The 26833-nt window shown below is 40.5% G+C and overlaps 1 protein-coding gene across 2 annotated transcripts; it reads left to right on the top strand.

Moving 5' to 3' along the window:
- The first annotated feature begins 689 nt into the window (after positions 1-689).
- On the top strand, positions 690-26253 carry DLD (dihydrolipoamide dehydrogenase). 2 transcript variants are annotated; one of them, XM_043551472.1, is made up of 15 exons: positions 801-936; positions 2945-2965; positions 4105-4180; positions 5322-5401; positions 11084-11152; positions 14991-15060; positions 15494-15594; positions 15975-16118; positions 16333-16434; positions 18034-18224; positions 20024-20194; positions 20807-20996; positions 22479-22616; positions 23449-23538; positions 23680-26253. In XM_043551472.1, the coding sequence occupies exons 1-15, from the start codon at positions 898-900 to the stop codon at positions 23743-23745; spliced, it is 1548 nt and encodes a 515-aa protein (XP_043407407.1). In that variant the 5' UTR covers positions 801-897; the 3' UTR covers positions 23746-26253. The 2 variants fall into 2 exon arrangements, with proteins under 2 accessions (XP_007065723.1, XP_043407407.1); XM_007065661.4 differs by lacking the exon at positions 2945-2965 and having other exon boundaries at positions 690-936.
- The last annotated feature ends 580 nt before the right edge of the window (positions 26254-26833 follow it).

Genomic DNA, 26833 nt, shown 5'->3' with positions numbered 1-26833 from the left:
AAATCATACCCATCTTTTCTCCAAAAGTTAGTTCTAACAGAGCAGGATGAAATCATTGTCCAGCAGGCCTTCCTAAATAAGAACATAAGAACGGCCATACTGGGTCAGACCAAAGATCCATCTAGCCCAGTATCCTGTCTTCCAATAGTGGTCAATGCGAGGTGCCCCAGAGGGAATTAACAGAACAGGTAATCCTCAAATGATCCAAGAGTCCAGTGACTCCAGTAGATAGCATTATATCAGCTCGCTGTGACACTACATTAGTGATACTTATGTGGTGAGGAACAAATCGGGGCAGGGACCATGTTTTCTGAAATGATGTGTATGTGGCACAGTGGTGACCCCACAGCACAGTATGGGTGATGGACAGGGATACCCACCATAGCCAGGGCATATGGCTGCTGCCCTCTCCCCCCCACCCATCTTTGTGGTGTGACCAGGGGCACCAGACTTTGAAGAGGGGGCCCCTCCTCTAGGCATATTAAGAGATGAGGAGTTGGCCCAATGAACTCAGGAGAGCCCTGGGACTCCGGGGGCAGGGACCGCTAATTGTTGGAGTCACACTGCACTGGGCCCTGGAGACAGAGTGGGGCAGCTGAGCTGCAGCATCCCCCTCTAGGCTGGCCCTAAAATTTCTAGGCTCTGTAGCTTTAAGAGGCTTATCTACATAGCCACGCCCACTGTGGCAGGGCTTGCCAACGAGCTGCGCCAGCAGGCCGCCTCCGCCAGGGGGGAGTGGTGCGCCCTTGAGCGGCGCTCATGCGACGCCACTCTGTCACAGCGTCGTCGCCCCCTCGTCGGGCCTAGTGCGCCTGCGCGAGTCCGCGGAGACCTTGGAGGCGCGGCTGCCAGGGACGAGGCGCTCGGACGCGAGGTTACAGCTGAGGCGGCCGGAAAATGCAGAGCTGGAGCCGGGTCTGCTGCGCGCTCGCCCAGGTAGCGGCCCGGCCAGCGCGGGCAAGGGGAGCGGCGCTGGGCCCGGGGTACAGACACGGCCGGGGACACCGAGCTACGGGAGCGAGCGGGGGAGGGGCCACCCCGCTCTGGGCCTGGGGCCGGGCCAGCGGGGTGCGGACGTTGAGGCCCCTCGTCTGGCTCCAAGCACGTGGGGGGGAGGGGGCCGCAGCCTGCTCCGTGACCCCTCCCCTGAGCTCGGGCCGGCTTGGTGCTGCTCGGTGCCTTCATACCAATGGCTGCGTGAGCCCTTTCCCGCTCGCCCCATACCCTGAGCCGGGCAGGGGGGAGCCGGCTTGGTGCCTGATGCTTGTGTGTGACCCTAAGAGCCCCTTGGTCCCGCTGGCAGAGGGCTCACTGTTCTGTAACAGCAGCACTCTTATCGGTACACCTAACACTTTGCTGTCACTGTATCGTTAAAGAACGTTGCATGAAATATTAAATGAAAGCCAGGATCATGCTGGTCCTTAATACTGTTATGAATTGTATGTACTGATTGTGTTTTTAAAAGTGTCTATATACTGATAACATAATACTGGAAATATGTCCTTATGGTTGATGTCAAGGTGTTACTCCCCAGCAGAGGTGAAAAACTGGTTTTGCGAGACAAATAGATGTATAATCATGGATATATAGTCACATCTGCCTAAATTCATATATGTAGATTAAGCATAGTAAGATCAACAAAGTGCAAATTACATTTGCTTTTCAGTTCAGTTTGAGGATATGTAGACAACTGGGGGCTAGCACGCAGGAGAACAAACAGTGGGGGAAGGGGAGTATCTCGGGGCATTGGGAAGTGGGGCACAAGCAACGGGCACCAAGATCCCCTCTACCCAGCTCAGAGCATTGCCGGGGGAGAGGCACAGTGTGACTTGGTTACCCAAGGCTGTAAGGCATCTCACCACTACCTGCCTTTAGTGTGAAGCAGTCTTGTCTATGTCTGCTTTGGCTGAGCTCCCTGAAACCAACAGCCTCTGGGCCCATAAGTACTTATTCCCCCTCCCACCCCAGTTCTCCCTGCAGTATCTAGCTCATCACTGGACACTCACAGTAATTACTAGGTAAACTGTCACCAAAGAGACAATGTACACACAGTTTGAGTGGTACAACTCAGGCTCAGGTCCTTTATAACATTACAGCACTGAAATATATTTATAGTGAAAACAATCATATTTATTAACAAAGACTACAATTTAAGTCATACTGAGAAAAGATAACAAGTAGAAACATAATTGGTTACACACACAAAACAAAGCATAAAACACAATCCTAGGTCTACGCTTTTTAAGGGTTACCTCTCCTCTTTAATAAAGTAGATCTGCTCCCAAGACCTGAATCCTTGACAGAGCTGTTGGTTTTCAGGCAAACCAGGATCCACGTTTTCATGAATATCCCCAGACCCTTCAAGGTAGAGGTCCCGAGCTCCCTGACCAAGTCTGGTAGGTGTAGAACGGGGGAGTGGTTGTGGGGGAGGGTGTCTCGGGTGCCACGTTTTGGCCACCCCTGATATAGCCTGTTGTTTGAGCCCCTCTTCTCCATCAGCCAGTCCCATAATAACTCTTAGGGCTGTTGTATGGGCCTATTGGTTTTATTACCCAGGACTTTTATTACGCGTGTCCTCTAGGATGGTGGTTGAAGCATGAAGGGACACATGAATCTTTAGCGCCTCTGGCACATAAATATCTTGCTACAAGAGTGCCATGCGAACGACTGTTCTCACTTTCAGGTGATATTATAAACAAGAAGCAGGCAGCATTATCTCCCGCAAATTGTAACCAAACTTTTTTGTCTGAGCGATGGGCTGAACAAGAAGTAGGACTGAGTGGACTTGTAGGCTCTAAAGCTTTATGGGTTTTTTTTTGTTTTTTTTTTAATACGGTTATTGTACATAATTCTGCATTTGTAAGTTCAACTTTCACGATAAAGATTGCACTAGGGTACTTGTATTAGGTGAATTGAAAAATACTGTTTCTTTTTTACAGTGCAGATATTTGTTATCAAAAATAAAGTAAGCACTGTACACTCTGTGTTATAATTGAAATCAATATATTCTAAAATGTAGAAAACATCCAAAAATACTTAAATAAATGGTATTCTATTATTGTTTAACAGCATGATTTTCGTGATTCATTTTTTTAGTTGCTTGACAGCCCTAGATTTTTTTATGTTCCTTTCCCCAAATACTCTCTTCGTAATTATCCCTAGGTTTAAACCAAAGCCTGTTTTACCCGCTCCCCATATTTATAGGTACTGTGAGTGAGATAAGATGAAATGTTGTTTATCCTCTTAGACAACTGAACTGTGGATAAGGGGTAAAATGACTGTTCTCTACCTGTCTCTCATTTGGGAAGTAACTGTAAAATGGAGCAATAAGATGGTCTATTATCAAATTACCCCATAGTCCTTCCACAGAAAAGTTTGAATGGGCTTTCGTAATCTGTGCTGCCATTATTTACTATCTGCTATTGCCTACTAGCACATGCTTTCCTAAAAGAAAAGGACAATCCCTGCTCTAAGGAGCTCACACTATAAGGGCAGAGGATGGGGGAAGGAGTACAGCATATTAGTAGAGTGATCAAAGATATTGTCTAACCACATATGGGAAATGTATTTATATAGGTTTTGTTTTCCATAGCAATTACAATACCAGTTGCGCATCTAGTCTGGAGTTCTCCTCCAACAGTGATCAGTACCAGATACTCAGAGGAAGTTGCAAGATACCATGTAGCTAACACTTACAGGATAATAAGGGTTGTTTCTTCTAAATCCTAGCAGTTAGTGGCTGGTTTGTGTTGTGAAACAGGTTTTGACTCTTTTGTGTTAGATGCTGTGCATGCATGTGCTAAGAGGCAGTTCCTGCCCTGAAGATCTTACAATCTAAGTGGACACAATAAAGGTTAGAATGGAAACAGAGGCACAGAAAGATTAAATGTTTTGCTGTAGGAAGCACAGCAGATTAGTGGCAGAGCTATGTTTTCCATATCCCAGAGCAGTGCGCTATCCACTGAACTCACTACTGTTACCTATTTTTTAATCTGTGTAATGTAATTGGATTTTCTAATGAAACAGATTGTGAGAAGCTGCTGATTCTTACACAGTTATTTTCTTTGTGGAGAAAGTTAACCTTTTGTTTTTTCCCCTCTCTAGAGAAGCCATTTTAGTCGAATCCATCATGGCCTACAGGGGATTTGTGCAGTGTCGCTGAGGAGCTATACTGATCTAGGTAAACTTTGATGGCTGTAAAGTAGCTTTCAGGAGACAAAGTTGTATTTCAAATTAAGGCCCCAATCTTACAAGTGATTCTGCAGCCACAAGAGCCCATCCACGGGGAGACAATTGTAGCATTAGGGTTGATGGTATGAGTGGTTCTCAAACTTTTGTATTGGTGACCCCTTTCACATAGCAAGCCTCTGAATGTGACCCCCTCATAGATTAAAAAACACATTTTTTTATATTTAATACTATTATAAATGCTGGAGGCAAAGCAGGGTTTGGGGGTGGAAGCTGACTGCACACGACCCCCATGTAATAACCTCGTGACCCTGTTTGAGAACCCCTGTTCTACAACAGATATCACGTGATGGCATGCAGTGGTTTGAATTGACTATACTAATCATTTATACAACATTATTGTTAGAGGTTAAAATAAGATATGCCATTTTTCTTACATTGCACAAATGATGTAGGAGGGGTTGCTTTTGTGGATCACAAGTTAATCTTTCTATGGTCTGGGAGCTAAATATGTAGACTCTGCTTCAATCCCAGTTTCTCTTGATTGTTGAGCATGAGATATATAACCTAACCCTGTTCTCGGACAGGATAATGTAAAGGTGTGACATTAGTCTATCAGCATTCTCCTTATTTTTTTAATGTCTGTCATAATGCCACATGACACGTTCAAGACCTTTCTTGTAACAGTTTTTTCAAAGGCAGTTAAACATAACTACAAATACCTTTGGCCAGATTCTACAAAGATTTATAGCATATGCAATCCCAGAGCAGATGCAAGCAGTGCTGGGTCAGATCAGAATTCAGTCCCTTTACCTCAATTTACAATGCTTTTGTTCTCCGATCTGTCAGAGTGGTTGTTTTTATTTACAGAACAAATAGTACCCATGAACCATTCCATTTTTTTCATTCAGGAAGTTGCTTTCAGTAATTAAAATTTACCTGCCTAAATTCACTGAACAGCACCATCATTTTTAAAAACTAGCTATATACTCTCAATCTGTGGATAGTCAATGTGTGGAACTATTCCAGAATGTTGCAGGCTAGGTATTCCTATAGTAAAACTAACTTTTCTTGCTATACTTTAGGTTTATTTAACTCGAAAACATTTTGAAGTTTTGTATTTTTTCTTTTAGCTGATGCTGACATCACAGTTATTGGTTCTGGGCCTGGAGGATATGTTGCTGCTATCAAAGCAGCTCAACTTGGCTTTAAGGTAAGAGGGAACTTGTGCTGGATAAACCTGGTAATGCAGCACTAATCCAGATAAATTCAGTAGGAGTTCTTGCAACACTGGAAAAATGAAGTTCCCTGTCACTGGGCAGCCCCGAGTGGGAGCACCCTCCTGATGCAGGTTGTGTTCTGATAGGCATACCTGCCTCAGTTTCTCTCCAGCCTGTCCCGAAATAATCCAAAGCATCTTCCCAAGTATAAATGTAGCCCGGGGGGTGGGGGGATTACAGAAGTCCCAAGCATATAAATCATAACAAAATAAGCCCCAACACCGTAATCCAAATTTCATCATCATAGTCCAATGAGTACATACAACATACTGCCTTGGCAGCCCCCACCATGCCCCGACTCTCCAGCGCAGTCCCCCTCAGCTCTTTCAATTGGATTGCAAGCCTCATCTTCCCAGCGGGAAACACCTTGCTGGGAGCATCCTTTCTAGGGGAATATCCCTCCTCCTGGCCCTCTCATGGTTCATGTGGGTCCACCTCCCTAGCCCTGAAGATGTCAGTGAATAAGCCCCTCTGCTGCTCCCCTGCCTTCAGCCCCTGACTTCGGCTCAGTGCCAGCAGGCAGCTCCCTTTGCTGCTCCTCCTGCCTTGAGACCTCTCCAGCCCTCTGGCCCAACCAGCAAACTCTTGTTGCTGTTATCCTGCTTCATCCTTCTCCCAGCTCCCAAACATAGTCTCCTAGCCAATTCCTCCTCTTTCAAAGGAGGGTCTACAGAGCTTTCCACTCTCTGCAGCCTCTGTCTCCCAGGCATTGGTCACCTGCCCTTCCAGATAGAACCAGTCTGCTCAGATTCTCGGGGATTTCCTCTCACTGAGTCTCTCCCTGATCCTATATATTCCACACATGCTTGCTCGCCCTTTTAACTGGCCAAATGGGAGCATCTGCTCTGGTTTCCTAGGGCTGTTTGTAGCTTGGGACCCGCACATTGTGAGAACTTCATTTCATTTTCAGATTAATAGTAATAACTAGTTCTTATATAGTGTTCTTCATCATTAGATCTCAGAGGTTTACAGAGGTCAGTATCATTTCCCCCATTTTACAGATGTGAAAACTGAGGTTCAGATAGGGGGAAGTGACTTGTCCAAGATGACCTGACAGGCCAGTGGCAGAAGTGTGACTAGAACCCAGGTTTCCCATGTCCAATCTGGTGCTGTAGACCATGCGGTAGATTAACATCCTTAACTTTGTCTTAAGCAGACACTGACTGTAGAGGCACCATTTTTCATGTTGGTTTGTTAATATCTTTTGAACTGTGATTATTAAAATAAATCATGATTGATTTTTCTCACTTGGAGTTAAGGCCATCAAATTAGCTTAATTTTATTTAGAATTTGTAGATTAGACTGAAACCAGTGGTAAACAGTAGTTACTAAGAGGTGCAACAGCTACATTTTAAATAAAACGAATTGGATTGGAGAGGGAAGCGTATTTATAAAAGTAGTAAAGAGAATGCCAAGAGGAAAACTAATTTTCTCCCAGAAAACAAAACTACTGGGTTCTAATCAAAAGCTATCAGGCAATCTGCCAAAAAGGATCAAAATGAAAAACAAATGTAGTGCCTAACTGCTGTGAGATTCTGTGAAAGTTGCTGAGAGAATACCAATAAAAATAATACCCAAGTCTTATTTAGCGCTTTTCATATGTAAATGCAGGATTTCCTGGAACTCATCACCACATTCGTTTATTCTGAAAAACAAAAATTGATGGAAAGAGAGAATCATTAGTGTGTTTAAGGGCAGTGGAAATGTGCCCTTGCAATGAAGCCAAAGTTACTTTATGACAGAGTGACTGGTTAAGTACTATTTGTCATGAACATGAATAAAGGTGACTTGGGGCTATATTAAATACATGGACAGAATGTTGGAGATGAGACTGTAGATATAGATTATGCTAGGGTGTAACTTATATGCATGAGCTTGTTCTTTTTGCTATTCCCTCTGCCTCCTTTGAATGTCCTTTATTAACAAAGCAGCTTTCGTGTAATGGGTACTAGATATTCGTAATTTAGACAGGTGGTTCAAGTGACCTCTCTTTCACTCTCTGAACAATGGGAAGTAAATGAGTTTTCTAGAGTAATTTTTGAAAATATTGAGAGATATTGTTATCACCGTTCAGAACAACTGCCCTACATTTCCCCTCATTGGTCCAGCAAGGGCACCCACTCTTAGGTTTCTAGCTCCCCAGCTGTTGCCTTCCTTGGATGGAGACCTGCATCTCACTCCCCTGTGACCTGGCTATGTCCAGGGTGCACAGTTACCTGCTTTCACTGTGTATTTCCCAGCAAAGATAGTCTGCCTAAATAGACCTACTTGCTTTCTCTTCAGAGACTGGTAACAGGGATTGCTGTGGGTAGATGTTACCATGCAGTTCTTTCTAAGAAAGCCTACTTCAGTCTTAAGGTAAAAACATTACAGAGAAAACACATTAAGACAACAAAAGAACCTACACACCTGCTCATAAGCTTGCCAGGCATCACCCCACCTCTGAGGTTTAACTTACTTCAAAAGTTAACAGTAAGGTTTAACTTAATTCAGTAAGATTTGTTCAGGATATTGTCAGTGTGTCACATCTCAGCACGATTCTCACTTCATGAACATAGCTTTACTGGTGAACTCCGCTAGTTCTTAAGCGCTTTTGTGTTTTTTTTAACCTCCTGGAGGGTGGTAGCTGCAGAGTATTGTTTTCCAGGCCCCTACTGGCTGTCATGTCCCAACTCCACCCAAGTATAAATGCTGCCCTCTGAATGTTCTGATAGGTTCTTTAGTGACCTAGTCCCTAGAGCACCATATGACTCACTGGCCATTGCGCCAGCTTTTTTGAATCTCAGTGATGTCTTGTTGGGGATCCTTTAATATCCTTTTGCTTTCTATGCAGGTCGGGTACAACTGTGCTAAATGAGAGTCCATTGTCTCTCGTACTTTGGCACCTGTCTCAGTGCTTCAGTGCAGACAGTTCTGTTGCCTTGATCCTTCCTTTGTGTGTTGGTGGCCAGTACCCTAGTATGACTGAGGTTTTTTGTTTGTTGATGTTTCCTAGCATTGACCCATCAGTACCTGAATTAAAGTGCTCAGCACTACAGCTTTTATTGGGAGCCTTAAGGCTACTTGGCTCCCTAGTTCCTATTCCATTCTTTTGATGCTAAATTTCTTTTTGTGGCTCTGTGCCTACTTCTCTTTTGGTCCATTGTTTCCTTCGAGACATTGATACATGATGCATTGTGTCATGTGTGTGACATCTTAAGAGGGAGTCTTCAAACCTGATCAGTCTGCATTGTCTGCCTCAGACTCATCTGTGGTGTGCAGGGATACTGAATATGTTTGTATGTGTCATGCTAAGCACTGAAGAAACATGCGGAGTGCCTTCAAGCCCTCCTTGAGGTGGTCCAGTGTGAGACTCCTCTAAATCTGGAATAAGGAGGAACGGCGTTCTTTGAAGTTTAAGCCCTTAAAGCAAAAACCTGATTCAGCCAAATCCATTGCACCACAACATTGAGTGTTAGTGCTACCTGCATTGACGTAGACCCTGGTCCCCATTAAGACCAGTGTGGGGGCTTTACCATTGAAGCAGTGGTTGAAGTACTGTGGTTGAAGCAGAGGATTCCAATAAGTATTGGCTTCTCATTGCACTAGGTGAGGCTTTGGCACTTGTAGTTGATGGTACTGAGAAAAATGGATGAGACAGTCTTCACATGAGATAAAGGCAGGAGGTGCCAGAAGGGAGCCAGTAGCTCCTTAAGGCAGCAGTCAAAAAGATGTTGGATTGCCCTTCCTACATTCATGTGCTTGAAGGGGGATGGGAGGAAACAGTGACTCTGGTTATCAGCATATGCTCTGTTCTGATCTGATCACTCCTGATCCCACATTGCCTCATTTGAAGCATTTTTCTCCCCTATGTCAGCCAGGGTAGGAAGTCTTGAAGCGTCAGCCAGGGTAGGAAGTCTTGATGCATTGGGAGTGTTTTTAGCGCTGAGGCTGATACTCATATGGTGGTGTCTGTGCTCAATGCAGGAAATGCTGGCCTTGACACTGGCACTTTGTGTACTGGCACAGCCATCACTGGTTCTTATCAAAGCACTTACGACACTCAGTCTTACTATTGCCTAGTGAATTCTAGTCACCTGACTAAGGGCTTGTTGACAGTTAGGATGATGAGAGCTGCCGTTTGGATTCAGATGACACAGAGAAGTCATCTGATACCAAACACATCACTGTGGAGAAGCGCCAAGACAGTGACTCTGGAGGGGAGAATCCTACCTTTCCCCAATCCTTGCAGAAACTGTTCAAGACAGCTACTTCTAATTGAAGCTGGTCAAGGACTCTACAAGGACTATAGCTTAGAGGTATCTTGGCCTGGAAGCCCCATTCAAATGGGTTACCATGCCTTTGCATCCTGTTTTGGACCAGTCCATGAATAATGCACTGCTGAATGCAGCTGCTGTGGCCTTGAAGGCAGCTGAATAAAAGTTTTAGCTTCAAAACATAGCTTCAGTAAGTCCCTGTTCTAGGCTTTCCAGCAGCTCTTCAGCATCAGCTTGGTTCACGAGTGGTTTTGGTCTTCACACCCAAAATGGAAAAGATCAATCAGTGATTATGCCATTATATCAGAAGGGAAAGGAGCTTAAACTTTGTTTTAGCAGTTTTTATGCTAACAACAGTTCATTTGCTTTGGCAGAAAATGAGCAATTTAAGGAAATGGTTGAAGCACTTTACCCGAATATTCTCCTCCAGACAGATTTAAACTTACAGTTCCCAAGATGAGGGACTCCCTTGTTGAACCCTGTGCACCCCAGAACTTGTTTGCAAGGAGGAAAGGCCAAGATTTCTTGTTTTCAAGAAAAGTTTTGTTTTCTTTCCAAATGTCCCTTTTTTGTTAGCCAATTTTTGCCCAGGGTGTTGTCCCTGACTGATGCCTTTCTGGAGACTTGTATGTTGTCTGATGATGAATTTTGAAGAGAGAAATCTCTAGCCATCTTTTCTTCCTCCCTGTTTAAACAGTTGGCATCGGCCTTGTTATTGCTGCTCAGAGCAGCTTTATTTTCATTTTTCTTCTGGGATATCCGTAGAACTTCTTACTCTTGAAGTGAGAATCCCACAAGGTGGTGGTATTTTTATAGAGGGAAAAATTACTTACCTTGTAATTGTTTCTTTCAAGGTGGAGAAGGTCATTTGACAAGATTTACTCACCAATCCATTCCCCTCAGTGTTAAAGGTTCTCTTTTTACTGTCTTTGCCTATTTCACCTTGCTTTTCATTATTCTGAGGCATTTTTTGATCCTATATCAATCTAATTCAAGGCAATCATCTTTCCGAGAGCTTCAACTCCTGCTCAGTTGAAAGAACTTATTGAAACACTTGAAGGGGGAGGGCAGTGCTTATACTTTTTTGCAAGTATAAATGATGACAGTGGGTTACCCTGATGTAATATCTCAAAACGTATTTGTTTTAAAAGAGAGAGAGAGAGTGAAGAGCTAGGGGAGTTCAAATCAGTCTATAGCTAAACCCAGGAATGAGAATCCTGCACAATATCTTGTGAGAAGCAAAATTACAGGATGAGTAATTTTCCTTTGTCATTGGTATTCACTGAAATTTTCAAATGCGCTTTTAGGAACTAAAAATGTAGTATGGTTCTAAAAGGGTTTTCTCCTCTTCTATTCCAGACTGTTTGTGTGGAGAAAAATGAAACGTTGGGTGGAACCTGTTTGAATGTTGGCTGCATTCCTTCCAAGGCAAGTGTGCATTTATCTCTAGTTTGTATCATGTTTTCACTGTGGATTTGAATAGTGAAGCAGTGGTGAAAAGACCAGGGGGCAGATCCTCAGATAGTATAGATTGTCATAGTTCCATTGACTAGAATGGAAAAAGAAGGGGAAAGGATAGCAAACACAAGGAGAGAGAAACACATTTATTTCACAGCGCCAATGAGCTGACAAGATTATGGCATTAACCAACTAAACACAATCACGTCTCTTATACTAGAAACACTACGATTACCACATGATCATATCTGTAAACCTCTAGCATGAGTCAGCTTATTCTGAAAGGGCTTGCAGCATTAAGTCAAAGATGGTCATAATGCTGTTTCTGCATTTATAAATGAGTGAGCCATTTATGGTTCATAGTCATCTAGTGTCTATCTCCAGGTTGTTGGTGACTGTGGTGATGGTCATCTTGAGATGTTCTTGGAAAGGAAAATTCCCATTTCAGATGATCTGCTATTGGGATACTGCAGCTGATATTGCCCCATGTCTCTTGTAATGTATTTACAAATATTTTATATAGATTTACAAACTAACTTTTCTTTTTCCTTCTGTGTTGTGGAAAAAATTGCTTTGTGTCATCTGGTAACATACTTTGCCACATTGGTAACTATTTCTGTTTTCTCATTCTGACTTCTTTGTCTGCTTAAAAAAGAAAAAACATCATTACAGGCCTCCCCCCATCTGAACCAGTCTTTCAAAGCCCGCTTGGTTGGGAGGAATATCTCTGTTTTTTTTTTTTTTTTAATGGCATTTAAACCCAAGGTCTTAAGCATATGCAGTCATTAAATATCCCCATTTCATTCCTGGTGTCAATAGTGGTGTTTTGGCCAAATTTTCAATCTGGGTAATTATATTTTACTTACATAAATTCCCCTTGAAGTTTCAGTTGAACACAATAATCTCTGCTCTTGATTTAAGCTATGGTGCAGAAATGTTGCTCTGTGCTGTTGAAAGAGCAGTTGTTACAGTAGTGAATGAAATGATCCCTGTGTAGAATTTATCTTTTTAAGTTTGTAAAGCACTTGGGGATCCTTCAAGATGAGGGGCTTTGGGAGCAGAACATAATGCAAGATATATTTTATCTGTCACTTGGGAGCTATAGTTAGGGATCCGTGTCTGTCATGGATTCCTTGACTTCCTGCAATCTCCGTGACTTCTGCAGCGGCCAGTGTGGCTGATCCCTGGGCTGCCTGAGCAGTTGGCCCCGGGGACAGCCACACCGGCTGTTGCTGGAGCGGCTCTGCATTGGAGTAAGCAGCGGCCAATGTGGCTGGCCTCAGGGACTGCCTGAGCAGCGGTCCTGGGGGGGGGGGCTGGAACAGCAGTTGTCTCCCCCCTTCTCCCCCCAGCAGTGTTCAGAGCAGCAGTGTCCCCCCCGCCCCCCAGCTTTCCCCACCCCCGCAGTGGTGGCCGGAGCAGCAGCGGGCCCCTCGCAGCTTTCCCCTTCCCAGTGGCGGCTGGAGCAGCTGTTGGCCCCCCGGGGCTTCCCCCCTGCCCCCGAAGATTCAGTCAGGAGTATTTATGTTGTAAGTCATGGATAGGTAATGGGCCGTGATTTTTTTGTTTCTTGCATGTGACCTGTCCATGACTTTTTCTAAAAATACCCGTGATTAAATCGTAGCCTTAGCTATAGTTATATAGTTAGCTCTGTGGTTGCCACCTTGCTTCTCCACTTACAAAAATGGGATTTATGCGCAGCTACTAGGCCGTCTCCTGAGGCCATTTGTCACTTCCCTGTGTAATAGGAAGTGCTGAATAGGAAATAGTTCTGGATCCAAACTGCCAGATTGACCGCAACACATACAACATGTGCAATATTTTTCATTACAAACTGTGCTCACAGCATGCAAGTGAATAACATAACAGACATAAAGATAAACTGCCTCTCACTGTTTCAGATTCAAGCTTTTACTAAATCTCCATGGTAACGCATACATAGCAAGAGATCCATTAATATCTAAACAAAAGTTTGCACTGCTTTGTGATACTTAGCTTCTGCGCAAACAGGTACATAGAAGGGCTCAGTGCATTTAAAGTTCAGTAGAAAAAGAATTCTAATATAAATACTGGCACATCTGTTTTTTAATTTTGTAAGTCAGCTGAGCATTCTTCATAACAATCTATAATAAAGGTAATAGCTTAGCTTTGTACAATGTAACGAAAACCTTTCCAGGCATCTGTTGCAAATCAGGTTTAGCAGTGAATAGTATTGGGAAATGAACTTTAGGATCCGATTAGGGAACTTTCACTCCTTTAAGTCTTGAATTTATCCTCATTTAAGGTTTTTATGTACATGCTGTTTGCCCCTCGCGGCTAAACTTAGATGCCATCCAGAGTTTATTTCTGAACAAGGAGAAAAAAGGTCTGTTAATAAAAGGGGAGAATAGTCCGTACTCATTAAGGCAATAGTAAGTTATTAAGTTCTCTCCCAAAATCCAATCACAGTAAAAGTGTTGGTGTGTGTTTGCTGATAGCTTATCTAACATAAAATTGTTTCCTTTGTAATTGCTGAAGACTCACACAGTGGTGATGCCGACCAGAGAGTAATTTCTAAGTAGTTATACATTTAAAAAAACAGTTCGGTAAAAAATGTTAGTTTTGCACATAGATGCTGCTTACATTTATCTGGTACATTTATCAGATAAACAAACCTGATTATCTTAGCCTGACAAATTGTAGTTTTACTCAGAATATATATATAAACTGTATTATCACAAATATAAATTATGTATTTTTGAGGTTGATTTGCAGCCTGCCATAGTCCCAGTTTTCTAGACTCTGGCATTCTGCAGATTTTTGCTCCTTTGCCCTGTTGCAGATTCACTGAAGTACAAACACGTCATCCTCATGCATCTCCTCTGGCTCTTCACTTCAGAGTACAGATTAGAATTGTCCTTGTTACAGCAGAACCTCAGAGTTATGAACACCGGAGTTACCAACTGACCAGTCAAACACACACCTCATTTGGAACTGGAAGTATGCCATCAGGCAGCAGCAGAGACAAAAAAAGAGGCAAATACTGTGTTAAATTACTAAAAAAAAAAAAAAAAAAAAAAAAAGGAAAGCAGCATTTTTCTTCTGCATAGTAATGTTTCAGAGCTGTACTAAATCAATGTTCAGTTGTAAATTTTTGAAAGAACAACAATAATGTTTTGTTCAGAGTTACAAACAACCTCCATTACTGAGGAGTTTGTAACTGTGAGGTAGTACTGTATCAGAAGGACAGTTAACTTATTTTTTGAACTAGGTCTGTTTCTTGCTCCTCCTCCTCCAAGTTTTCCTACATCCTCATATTCCCTCAGATGTGAGATTATGTGGTAGGGCAGAGAACAAGACAGTTTTCCTCTGCAGCTCTTTGTCTCTGGAACATCCTAATTGTGTCTGTCTTGAAGCTCCATATCATTGTAATTCTCAAATGATAATCTACTGGGCCAAATTCAAGCCTGGTTTAACTCTGTTAAAGTCATCAGAATTAAATGAGGCTTGAATTTGGCTTTTCTTTCTCTTGTTTAATTGTGTCTTAATTTTGCTGTCCCTCTGCTTGCAGTTTAACTTTGTAACTGTGTTTAATGCCAAAAAAATTTGGAAAATGGCTTGTATAAAATATACTACATAAGACGAAATTGTGTCCTATTGTACCTTTTTAATTTTGAATAAAGGTTTCATAGTGGTAATGGTGAAAGTGTTTATTGAAAACTAGTACTAAAATAATTTCTGCTGATGGAATGAATAGTGATCTCAACTGCTTGAATGTTTTTAATATGATGTGCTCTGATTCCATACTAAATTAATTCTGTTTTTCTAGGCTTTGCTGAACAACTCACATCTGTATCATTTGGCCCATGGAAAGGATTTTGCTAGTAGAGGAATTGAAAGTGAGTATGCAGTACAAGTTAGTGGTATTGCAAACAAGTATGGTTTCGCACAGTGCCTTTTAAATGTGCAAATCTTTGACTACTTTAACTGCTTGAATAGGTAGTAGGAAAACTTAGCAGGGTTACAAAATCAATTGGAATGTTAGAGCCTTGTTTCTATTCCTTGAAATCAGCTTCTTGGATAATTGCGATTTAGAATGTTTCATTTATTGTTGCAACAAAATAGAGCTGGCCTCCAGCCATATTTGAAAAAATAAGGTTATTTTTTGTATTTTGATGGCTGAATGCGGTCTTTAGCCCAGCTAGTGGGATCATTCAGCACATCTTACTGTGACATACAGAACTCATTTGTTTTCGGATAACCTTTAAGTTAAGAGATGGATAAAGACACTGAAATACAAGGGAAAAGTAAAGATGTATACAAAAATTATAGTTACAGGAATCCACTTGAATTTAGAGAAGATGATGGAGCAGAAAAGTGGTGCAGTGAAGTCCTTGACAGGTGGAATTGCCCATTTGTTTAAACAGAACAAGGTTAGTTTGGGCTGTGTCTCTGTCATACTGTTTTTCTGGATAAAATTTCTCCTTTTCTGTTAAATCTACTTTTCACCTCAGAGATTAATTAGAATGGGTAATGAATGATCAGCAATGATGGAATTAGACCACTTCACTTTTGGGAAGACTTGATATCTGCAGTTCTCTATTTTTATATTTAGTTATTTTTCCCTTTTCTTAAAAGAAGGGTGTCACATTATTTTCCAGTTTGTAATGCAGTGATATCAAAGTTAGTTTATCAGTGGAGAATTCATGCTTCACTAGAGATGTATTGAGATTCAAGTTATTTTGGTTGTAAAATATTTATGTATTAATTTAAATTGTGAAAGTTTGTATTTACTGTATTCTCATTTGTAAAGGTCATACATGTGCCTGGATTTGGAAAAATAACTGGCAAAAACCAAGTCACAGTATCCAAAGAGGATGGTAGCACTCAGGTTATCAATACAAAGAATATTCTCATAGCCACAGGTTCAGAAGTTGCTCCCTTCCCTGGAATTACGGTATGATTTAAATAGTAACCTTTTTTGGTACACTGTTTTTCATTATTGTGTTAGTACTGGTTGTCATTAATAAGTAACAGTTTTCTGCAGCTTATTAGTTATTGCTGTGAGATAGCTATTTTAGACAGTTTGAATTTTTTATGTAGTATACAGAAGATCTGTGTAAACTTCCTTCTTGAGGAGGTAAAAAGCTTTCTCCTTTGTTCGTTATTAGATTGATGAAGACACAATTGTATCATCAACTGGTGCACTATCCCTGAAACAAGTCCCTGAAAAGATGGTTGTAATTGGTGCAGGAGTCATTGGTGTGGAATTGGTAAGAGGCTTATTTATACAACTTATGCTTCCAGTAGATCAAGAAACAGGATGTAACCATTTGGCACAGATGGATCTCAAATTACAAATGTTAATCTGTACATTATGTTAGCATTTAATAGGGGATGATATGGCTGAGGGAATTTTTAATGAGAGAGAGAGCCTTTCCTCTCCAAGTCACTGGTTAGATCATCCCACATTGGCAGTGAGCAAGAATTAGGATCTGATGGCTGATTGGTAGTCTATATGAAAAGACTGGTTGTAGTTCAGTTCTCAGCGGACAAGTGTCCACATTTATTAAAACTAGTGTAACTTATTGGTAGTCTCAGCAGAGAGCTGAGGGATTGGATGAGCATAAAGGGTGAAGTACAATCATGCCTCTAGAGCCTCTAAAGCCCTCCCAGTTTCGTGTTATGGGGAAGCTTGCACTGCAGTTGCCCCTGCTGAACCTGCGCTGTACATTAATAGAGAACTTCACTCTCAAGGGCTGTCATTTTAGCACCTTTAGAAGCATAAACATATTTGCAGCATTTAACATCAGGAAATCTTGTTGATGGATGTTATGTTTATCATAGCTAATAACCAATGGAACAACATTTTGGGACTGAAAGAGGCCATGCAGCGCTTCTAGGTCTGTCTCCTTTCTCCCCCTGTACCCTGCCCATCCCCACAAAGATCTAATATTTAAAAAATATATTCTTTGGTCTTACAAAATTATCTTGACATGCCATGCCCAGCCCAGGCACAAAATCTACTCAGCTGCCTTTTTCCTTGATTTTAATGGGAAAAAAGGACAATATTTTAATTTCTCTCTGAAGTGTGTGTGTGTGTGTGTGTGTGTGTGTGAGGGGGAGACTTGCTTAAGACAAGTAGATTTTTGCAAGGGTGATGTTCATAGTTATAGCTTTTGCTTTTGCAATTGCTTATCCACTTTTTGGAGCAGTGACTTTGACAGTGAGTTCTCTTAAGTAAAATTAAAGCAATCTGGCATTGTTTTGGCTCTGCTCCAGTGGTACTGGAACACTATTTATAGGTCTTGTTGCATTTAGGTTTTTTGGGCTACATTCTGATTTCTGGACTCTGAACATTTTTATACCTAAGATCTAATTATTTTGATATGTATCTATTTACAACATGTAGTTCTATTGCCAAGGCAACTAGTGAGCTAAGTAGTGCGCACAGCTAGTCTACATGGAAATGAGTTTACGTTATTGTGTGTTCTCCCTTCACCATTCCTGTGCTCCAACTTTTGCGTGTTTGTTTCATACACCATTTGCATCTTATCGACCTAGACTATAAAATCTTTGGGATAAGGACTAACTTTTTAATTACAAATTTGACAGCACCTAGCACCACAAGGTCACAGTCCCTGTGACTGTAATGCATATAAACAATCTAATACATGCGTATTCCCAGATGGAGTTATGGGCACATACCATGTGTATCACCATTGTAGTGCCCCAGTGAGGGCCTTGTTATGCTATGCATTGCCCCTATCCTGAAGAACTTACAATCTAAGCAGTAAACTTTAAACTGGAAGATTGCAGTTTCTCTTTTTTCTTTTAAAAAACAAAATAATGGTTTATTGTATTAACTGCAGGGTTCAGTTTGGCAGCGTCTTGGTGCAGATGTGACAGCTGTTGAGTTCTTGGGCCATGTTGGTGGAATGGGTATTGATATGGAGATCTCTAAAAACTTTCAGCGTATCCTTCAGAAACAAGGACTCAAATTTAAACTAAATACCAAGGTTACTGGTGCCACCAAGAGGCCAGATGGAAAGATTGATGTTTCGTAAGTGCTTAACGCATGAAATAAGGAATGATATATCCTTCCCTACCAGAAATCTAACTAACACTACAGCTTTAGATTTGGGGTATAATTTACTGTATAAATAAAACTAAAACAATGACAGTGGGACATGAATCCAAACGTCAACTAAATTCAAAGCTAAGTCTGGTTTAAACTGTACTCCTAACTTATTCAGTTCTTACAGTGCACGTGGGGATATAAAATTACATAGTTTTTTGGAACTCCAGTATCTTACTTAATGCCAGATGGGGTGAATGAAGGATGCAATTTCAGTCCTTACTGAATACCTTACAGTTTGAAAGTTTAAATTAGGCCCATATTTTCCTGATGCTACAGTGTCTTTGCGAGCAAGACTCCCATTGACTTCAATCTGAAGAATTGCCAGGGTAAAGACACTGGTGTCTTAGTGAAGTTAATAGTAAAAACAAAATCAAAACCTCACCTTTATTAGAGGACTTTCCCTCTGATACAGCATCAAAATAAGTATTTTTATTCTTCAAAGGATGCGTCTCCATGAATCCATTAATTCTTGACTCTTTGGTAACTGGTGTTGAGGTAATGGTCATCTTGTCCATTATCAATTTTCTGGAGGCAAGGGGAGGTATGCGGAGCAATCCAGAATAGAAGGTGGTAAACTCTCCAGTAGTGCATTTTCATAACTAAACTGAAACCCACAGAAGGAATTTCTAATAGAAATGCTGATATGAAAACATACAGAACAGATACATAATGAAAAAAACACACTTTGATGCTTTACCTGTATTTTCAGATTGTTTTCTCCCTGTATGGTGTTAGCACACCAAGGAAACTTAATTTGAATTTTAATATATTCAGAACTTATTTGCTTCTGTCCGATCTAGAAGTCAAAATTTTGTCTGACAATATAACTCTTACTATATAATTTTCCACTGGAAGCACTAGTGATTTTTCAAATGACGATGAATTCAGGTATGGGAAGGAACATAAGGAGTAAACAGTCTTTCTTTTTTAACTAGAAAAGTAGTATTACTTTATTAATGAACAGGAAAAATGAACAGTTGCATTGACTGTAGACAGAAATTACACTTTGTACACTTGTCCATAACAAATGTAGAAATAAAACAGCATAACCTTGTCCTTAGCTCCGAGAGGTAGAACTGACCACATGAAAGGAAATGACCTACTGAGCATGGATACCACAGAAGCACGCAGATACTGTGTTGATGGGAGCAGTTTACGGACCTAAATAAAATAGTATAACTCAATAATAATATAGTAGCAATGCTTTATAGATTTCTGATACAGATGAACTCTGAAAAGATCTGGAGATCCCTGCCATCTGCAACTGTGGGCTATCTAAACAAAATCGTCTTTCAGTAGAGTGATTTCAGGCATTTCCACAATGCTGTCTCACTTTAGAGGTACAATGCTATAGCTAGTGTTTCAGTATCTGTAGTATAAAAACAGAGGATGCAGGATAAAATATTACTCAAGTAAATTTCATGAAACTCATAGTTTATGCTTTAGTTTAGTATATCACTTAATTGTAACAGGAGATTGTAGTATGAAGTGAACTGAAACCGCAAGTACCATTTTGATATTCTTAAGCATACTATAGTTTGAAATAGTTTCTTGCATTTTATTGAGACCTTTCAATGCCCATTCCTCTTCACTGCTATCTATATCTAGCTATTAATCAAAGAAGTTACCTGGTCTCAATTATATTTAACATTTTCACGTTTTCTTGTAAGTGGTATCTATTGACAGTTACTTTCTCCCCCCCCCCCCCTTCTATCCTTCAGTATTGAAGCAGCTGCTGGTGGAAAGACAGAAGTAATCACCTGTGATGTATTACTTGTTTGCATTGGTCGACGTCCTTTTACTCAGAACCTAGGGCTGGAAGATATTGGAATTGAACTTGATAACAAGGGTAGAATCCCAATCAATACCAGATTCCAAACCAAAATTCCAAAGTAAGCAAGATGTTTAAAACAATTTTCATTCGCTTCCAATTAGTCACATTTTACTTCACATATTCCTAGCAAAAATAACGGGATTTTTATTTAGAATGAGAGATCTTTTTTTTAAAAAAAAGAGAGAGAGAGAGAAAAGTTAATTACCCTACAAAAACTTTTCTTTTTTAATAGTAGCTGACTATAGTTTAACTTGTTTAAGGAAAGGAAAATTCAAACTTACACTTCCAAATAAATTGTTTCCATCTATGGCTTTTTAGAAGCACAAAAGAGGCAGTGTACAGGTTGTGGCCTTTAGTTTTCTCTTGTGTTAAATCAGGTCATACATGAAAAGTAAGCATTTAATAAATTACAGTAAAGTTTATAAAGCTATTTGAAAAATATAACTAGCGCTAATCTATAGAAAATAGCTATTCAGCTCAAATTGGAGAGCTAATCTAGCAAATTAAGTACAGAAGCAATACACATTGGGTAATTATTTTCATCTGTTTTTGTTCAACTTTCTGTTTACAAACATGTTTAAACTACTACATCTATCGTATAATATATCTAAAATTCTCCATATGTACTTTTTGAACATCAATGTTTTGTTCTTTTTCATTTGTCTCATAGCATCTATGCTATTGGTGATGTAGTTGCTGGGCCAATGTTGGCTCACAAAGCTGAGGATGAAGGCATTATCTGCGCTGAGGGGATAGCTGGAGGTGCAGTTCACATTGACTATAACTGTGTGCCCTCAGTGATTTACACACACCCTGAAGTTGCCTGGGTTGGCAAATCAGAGGAACAGTTGAAAGAGGAGGTACTGTCTGGTTTCTATTTGGATCATATTACTTTAGGGTCTTGGATAAGTTAAGCTAAATTCATTTATGTGTTGTGGCTGCTCTGAATCACCATAGATGTGTGGTCCAAGAAAAATATCATGTATTCACTTTGTCAGTGCTCTGATTTAATAAGGCTGGTATCTCAGCATCAAACAGGGCTGAGTCATTGTGAAAGTTCACCCATTAGCAATGCGTTATTGAATAGTTGTTAATTGGTGATATTCATCTCTCCCTGTTGCCAACGTTGTGTAAAGCAGATGCAATTCATAACCTGGGGGAAAACTCTTCACAGTTTATAACAAGCATTTAGTCTGAAGTGACATCTTTTTGTGGCTTAGTTTTATCACTGGTGTTTGGGGAGATATGTGCTATTACTGAGCAGTACATTCAGCAGGCGGGTAAGATGCAACTGCATGCTGTAGTTCAAAGCGCACACTGCCTAGCATACTGAGTCTGTACCTGCACAGTCATGGGATGTCTGAAAAGCATGTATTAGGGGAAGAGTCTGCAAGTGCATATTGTAGTTAGTGTAGATGAGGGCTTAGTGCCATCAGAATGGGATCTGCTGCAGATCTTGTCTTGAAAAGCCACTACTCCTGCTGGAAGTGGGAGTACAGCTGGCCCTGTGATAGGGCACCAAGGATAGTAAAATAGTGCCACACCAAAATTTGTCCTCTTGCAGTCTCCCTGTTGTTCTCCAAGTGCAGATTCTCTGCTCCCGTGCAGGATTGGCTTTGTTCAGGCCTGTAAATGTAAAAAATATGTTGTCTAGCTGGGAATGCCAGATTGTGGGAGTGGGTTGGTTGGTTTGTTTTTTGATAAATTGGCATCTGTAAAACACTCCTTTGCAGTAAGAAAATATTTGATTTGAAATCATCACCTGTTCTAATGATTTACATCCGAATTCGTGGTTTCTCTTTAATGATTTTTCCAAACAAGAAGCAACAATTTAAGAGCTGGTCTCGTGTCAGAGGTAATTTAAATGGTGCTGACTGTCTTTAGTTCAAGTCCAAAGTAAGATGGAGCAGTTCCTCTTTTACAGTTCATGCTAATGAACTACTATTCTTGAGTCATGTTTTATATAATACTGGTAACAGGTGTTAAACATTTGAGAGTGTTTTATGCATGGAGAGCAATGCAAATAGTACAATGTAATAATTGTCAGTCAGGTGGGAGCTAACCAAGGGTTTACATTAGTCAAATAGGTCATCTAAGCTACAGTTTCAAGTGAAAAATGAAGTATACCTGAATTTATGAATGTGTACAAATATAATTTATGCTGAGTATATGAGATGGTAAGCACCTTAGAGCAGGAACTGTCTTCTATGTACTTGAACAGTGGCTGCACAATAAAACCTCCACCCACTCCTGCAATACACACATTCACTAGTCCTTTGTGCACTGTTTGTTTCTGCAGTACACTGTGTAAATTGTTAGTGACCCATATCTATATTCTGTAGGGGACAGAATACAAAATTGGAAAGTTCCCATTTGCTGCTAACAGCAGAGCTAAGACTAATGCTGACACAGATGGCTTGGTGAAGATACTTAGTCAGAAAACAACAGACAGGATGCTGGGTGCTCACATTCTAGGCGCAGTGAGTATTATAAAAGATGGGAACCTCTTTCCCGGTTTCTCGGCTCCAATGGTGATAACTTACAAATTAAGAATTGTGTTTTTGTATATCTGAAAAATCTTAATCTTTTGGTTATCAGGTTTTGAGAGGCAGAAGTGTCCTTCAAAAAAAAAAAACAAAAAAAACCAGGCCAAGCTTTATGTCTCGAAGTCACTATATTTAGTATTTATTTTACATACTTTATTAACTCTGAATTAGACCTCGCCATTTTCTGGCCAAGGAAGGCTTGATGCCACTTCTTTTTGGGTTCATCAGGTCGTCTTCTTGAGTCTCCAGGAGGGGGCGGTACAGAACAATATGAAGTGTTGATCCATGCCATGGAAACTAATTATTGTTTGAGATGCTAGCTTACTGAGGGAAGAATGAATCAGAATGACATTTCTTTTGCCTTACTGGCAATTTTTATACAATTGGGGTATTGTTCACCACTGCTATCAATATCAAGAGCGAGTTTTTGGTTGTATGTATGCTTGCATTCTGTCATTATTTACTCTGATGTGAATTATTATAGCAGTCCAAGGTAGTCAGTGTATAGAACAGTGCAACTGTTGTGTAGTTTTATCCTTTCTCAACCATACTGTGTATGTGTGACAGGTGTGGGTAGAGTCATTGACTAAATTAACCAAATGCTAATACTTATCACTGCTGAACGTGATTAGTTTTTTAGCAAAAGACAAAGCCTACAGGCAACTGGCTGTTTCATAGCCAGCTAGTAAGTTAGAAAAGCTTGTGCATAGTTTACATGTCTTTGCAATTGTACGGTTTGCACTAATTATACATGTGTTACTTACAGGGTGCTGGGGAGATGGTTAATGAAGCTGCTCTTGCTATGGAATATGGAGCATCATGTGAAGATGTAGCCAGAGTTTGCCATGCCCATCCAGTAAGTTTGCATTAAGTAATTTATCATTCCATATTTTTTTTCTTAGTGTTTGGCGTATAGCATATACAATTACATAGGAGTTAAATACTTGTCCCCTCATTCTCTTCTAATGACTTTTACCTTTGTTTTTGCTTCCTGCAGACTGTGTCGGAAGCCTTCAGGGAAGCAAACCTAGCAGCATCTTTCGGCAAAGCTATCAACTTCTAAAATGCAAGCACAATCATTTGTACATATATAGCACATTTCTTCTGACAAGGGACTGTTGGCTTTTGCAGAAGACTGAGTCTTTGGGTATTTCTAGAACTGAATTAAATGAATTTCTTTTGTTTAAACATCAAATATTTAAACACATAGGGTTTGGAACAAGTGGAATTATCCAGTTGCTGTATATTAATACACTTAGAAACTTGTTTGTGCATCATGGAGTGTTTCAGAAAACAAGCTTAAGAGACAATAATTTAAAAAAAACCCAGAACACATTTCACTGTTGCACAGCATACCCAGGAACACTGGCCCAAACTCTTGGCTAATACTGTCCTGCGTATCTGGTATGTTCTTATTTGAAATACTGATATTCCAGTGGAATGCTGGCACTTAAAAATGCCATGGTCACCTCTGCACAAAGATGTTGTGACATTCTTTTATGTGAAATCTTTCACTGTATATTAATAATTTTTTTTCTGAAATGCAGAAGCCAAACCTTTTGGTTACTTTGATCAAGTAGAGTTGGGATTTCTTGGATGAGGCTATTTACTGTAGGTGAATTGAAGCTTATCTTTATTTGTAGAAAGCTAGGCTGGCAGTGTTTGTACTCTTTATCTCCATGCATCATGTTTTCATATTGAAAACATGTCCGTAAAATTCTACTTTAACTTGCAAAAAAAAAAATCAAGCGTTTATGGAGAAATGAAAATTCAATGGAGGAAGATTAACTGAATGTTATTGCCGCATAATCGTATCAGTTTTCTCATTTCTAAGGAATTTTCATCATTCAGAGATGGTTAAAATTATCCTGAAGTGCTTTAAAAACATAAGTTTGTGGAAGGCTAAGAAACATTAGATGTAAGTGCAATGGCATCCTGGACAAAGATGGGGTTAGGCACCTCTCTGCTCTTTCCAAACATTCTGGCTGCAGTGGTGCCATGTCAGTTCCCTAGCAGATTCTAGAGTTTTTTTTTTCCCTCCTTTTCATTTCTGTTTTGTCTGTTCTCTCCTCTGCTGCTTAGTATCTGTTTTCCTGCAGCAAGAATGTTTCATACTTGAAACTTCAAGTTTCGTACTTCATGCTTTCATGCGTAAATGCTTCTACTTTGGCTGTTTGTAGGTGACTTTATAGAGAGCTTGACATAGAAGGGTTAGTTTCCTTTATTAAGCTCTTGAGTTCCTCTTTGCAGTTAACTCCATGGACTCCTTATCGTGGTTCCCTCAGCTCGTCTGCACTGAGGATTTTCTGAAAATCTCCAACCATTGCTCAAGCACAGGCTCTGCTTGACTGGCTGCTGGTGTTTTTACCACCAGGTCATCAGAATTGGTCTGGAGCTGCACAATGTTGGAGAAATGGTGGGAGAATTTCTGGAAACCCATGTAATGCCACGTGCCTGTCTACGCCTGAAACCAGCCAAGCTCTTATGTGCAGGGGATAGATAATTGCTGGGTATGAATGAATGAAATGCTCAAATGGATAAGACAGTTAACACAGTGATTTTGTGTGAGGGGAAACTCCCCAAGTGTAGCAACTTGTTTGTTTTCCTTGTGGGCTTCATTCCTTCATTTACTGGGCTCTTTGTTTTGTCCTGATCCCCAAAGCATAAATTTGATAGGTCTTTGTGTCAGATGCAGTCATTGTTTCTAAACCCTAATGGGAGGGAACATGCTCAGTTGCTGCTTTAAAAAAAAAAAAAAAGTTGCCATAGAGCTGCTCAACTTTGTGTTTGCACGATGAGATTTTTGGTAGCTGTGTCCTCCAGCTGTTTTTTATAGCTGTTGATCTCGGTATTGATCTGTTCTGTATGTTGAATAATGGAAATATGATCAGCATTTGGCTACTCAATATTTTTAGGAAACTAAATAGGAAAACTCTGAAATTAATATGCTTTTCTGTCTCTTCTGACCTGTCTTCAGTATGTGCAGAGGTGGATTGAGGCCAGGACCCTGCTGAGCCTGTCTCAGTGTTCTGAGCTGGCTGAATGCACCCATGAGTTGATGAGAAAGCCAGAATATACGTGGGTTTACATGGAGGTGATAGCAAGGAGTCCCTGAGGGAAGCAAAGATGAAGTGTGTTTTGTGAAACTGGGGGGAGGAAGATCTGGGACACCTGGAATGGGGGCGGGAGGTGAGGGAGAAGCCTTACATTTTAGTGGATCCAGGACACATTTACTTCTAATCCACCTCTGCCTTTTGGATAAATGCTTTGGGGTTGTCCCCTGGCATATTGCAAGCTTTCTATATGTCCCTTCTACAGAATGCCTGCTCTCTACTTACTTGAGCTGGCCAAAACAATGGGGAACTTTTTCACAAAAATCTTGTGAAAAACTCGTGTTTGTTTTTTAAGGGCTCTGTGCCTGTTTGAACACCAGGGTGAATTTTTCCAGAAATTTCACCTTGTTTTTGTCAAAACAGAAAACTTAAGAAATTGACTAGCTCTACTACTTACTAATGTGTTCGGAGGTCTGGTTCTTCCAAACCTCTCTAAATAAATAAAATTCAAGCCCTCACATCTTGTTAATGTATTATTATTCTCTCTTCACACCATTCTCCCCCAGCTACTCATAGAAAGAAATATTTGAAAAGGGTAGAGAAGTAAAATGAGGATACTAAGAACCACATCTAAAGGAATAACTGACTAAAAGTCTGTTGGTCTGTATGCTCCAACACTGTTCTAACAAATGCTTGATGTTGGCAAGAAAGTAAACACAATGTGAGAACTTGATACATTCAAAAAAACCCCAAAACCCTGAAGATTACACTGCTGTAAGTATCCAACTTAAGTGGGAATAGAGGTTGAGGTAAAATTTTTTTAGCTGAACTTATTTTTCCTGTCAAAAATATTTGTTTCAGTGCTACACAGTGGAGATCTTGCGTCAAACTGATTTTTTTTCACCAACATTAGTCAAAGTATTAGTGAGTGAAGCATAGTTATGTCTTGACTACCAAAATATGCAGTGCATGTAGTTACACATTTTGAAAAGTCTTAGTAGGAGATGGCTGCTATGTAGCCATGTACTTGAGGATTTCTCAAATATGTAACAGTTTTAAACAAACTGAAGACTAGGGGAAAATTTATGACTGGCAATA

The sequence above is a fragment of the Chelonia mydas genome, chromosome 1 (genome assembly GCF_015237465.2).
Source record: "Chelonia mydas isolate rCheMyd1 chromosome 1, rCheMyd1.pri.v2, whole genome shotgun sequence".
Taxonomy (NCBI): Eukaryota; Metazoa; Chordata; order Testudines; family Cheloniidae; genus Chelonia; species Chelonia mydas.
The sequence above is the reverse complement of the archived record's forward strand: the minus strand, read 5'-3'. Positions and strand labels throughout refer to the sequence as shown.

Excerpts from the sequence above, each read along its gene's own strand:
- DLD (XM_043551472.1), top strand. The coding sequence starts at position 898 with ATGCAGAGCTGGAGCCGGGTCTGCTGCGCGCTCGCCCAG. Across the intron at positions 2,966-4,104 it reads TATTTGTTATCAAAAATAAA|AGAAGCCATTTTAGTCGAAT; the intron begins GTAAGCACTGTA and ends TCCCCTCTCTAG. Across the intron at positions 11,153-14,990 it reads TTGGCTGCATTCCTTCCAAG|GCTTTGCTGAACAACTCACA; the intron begins GCAAGTGTGCAT and ends CTGTTTTTCTAG.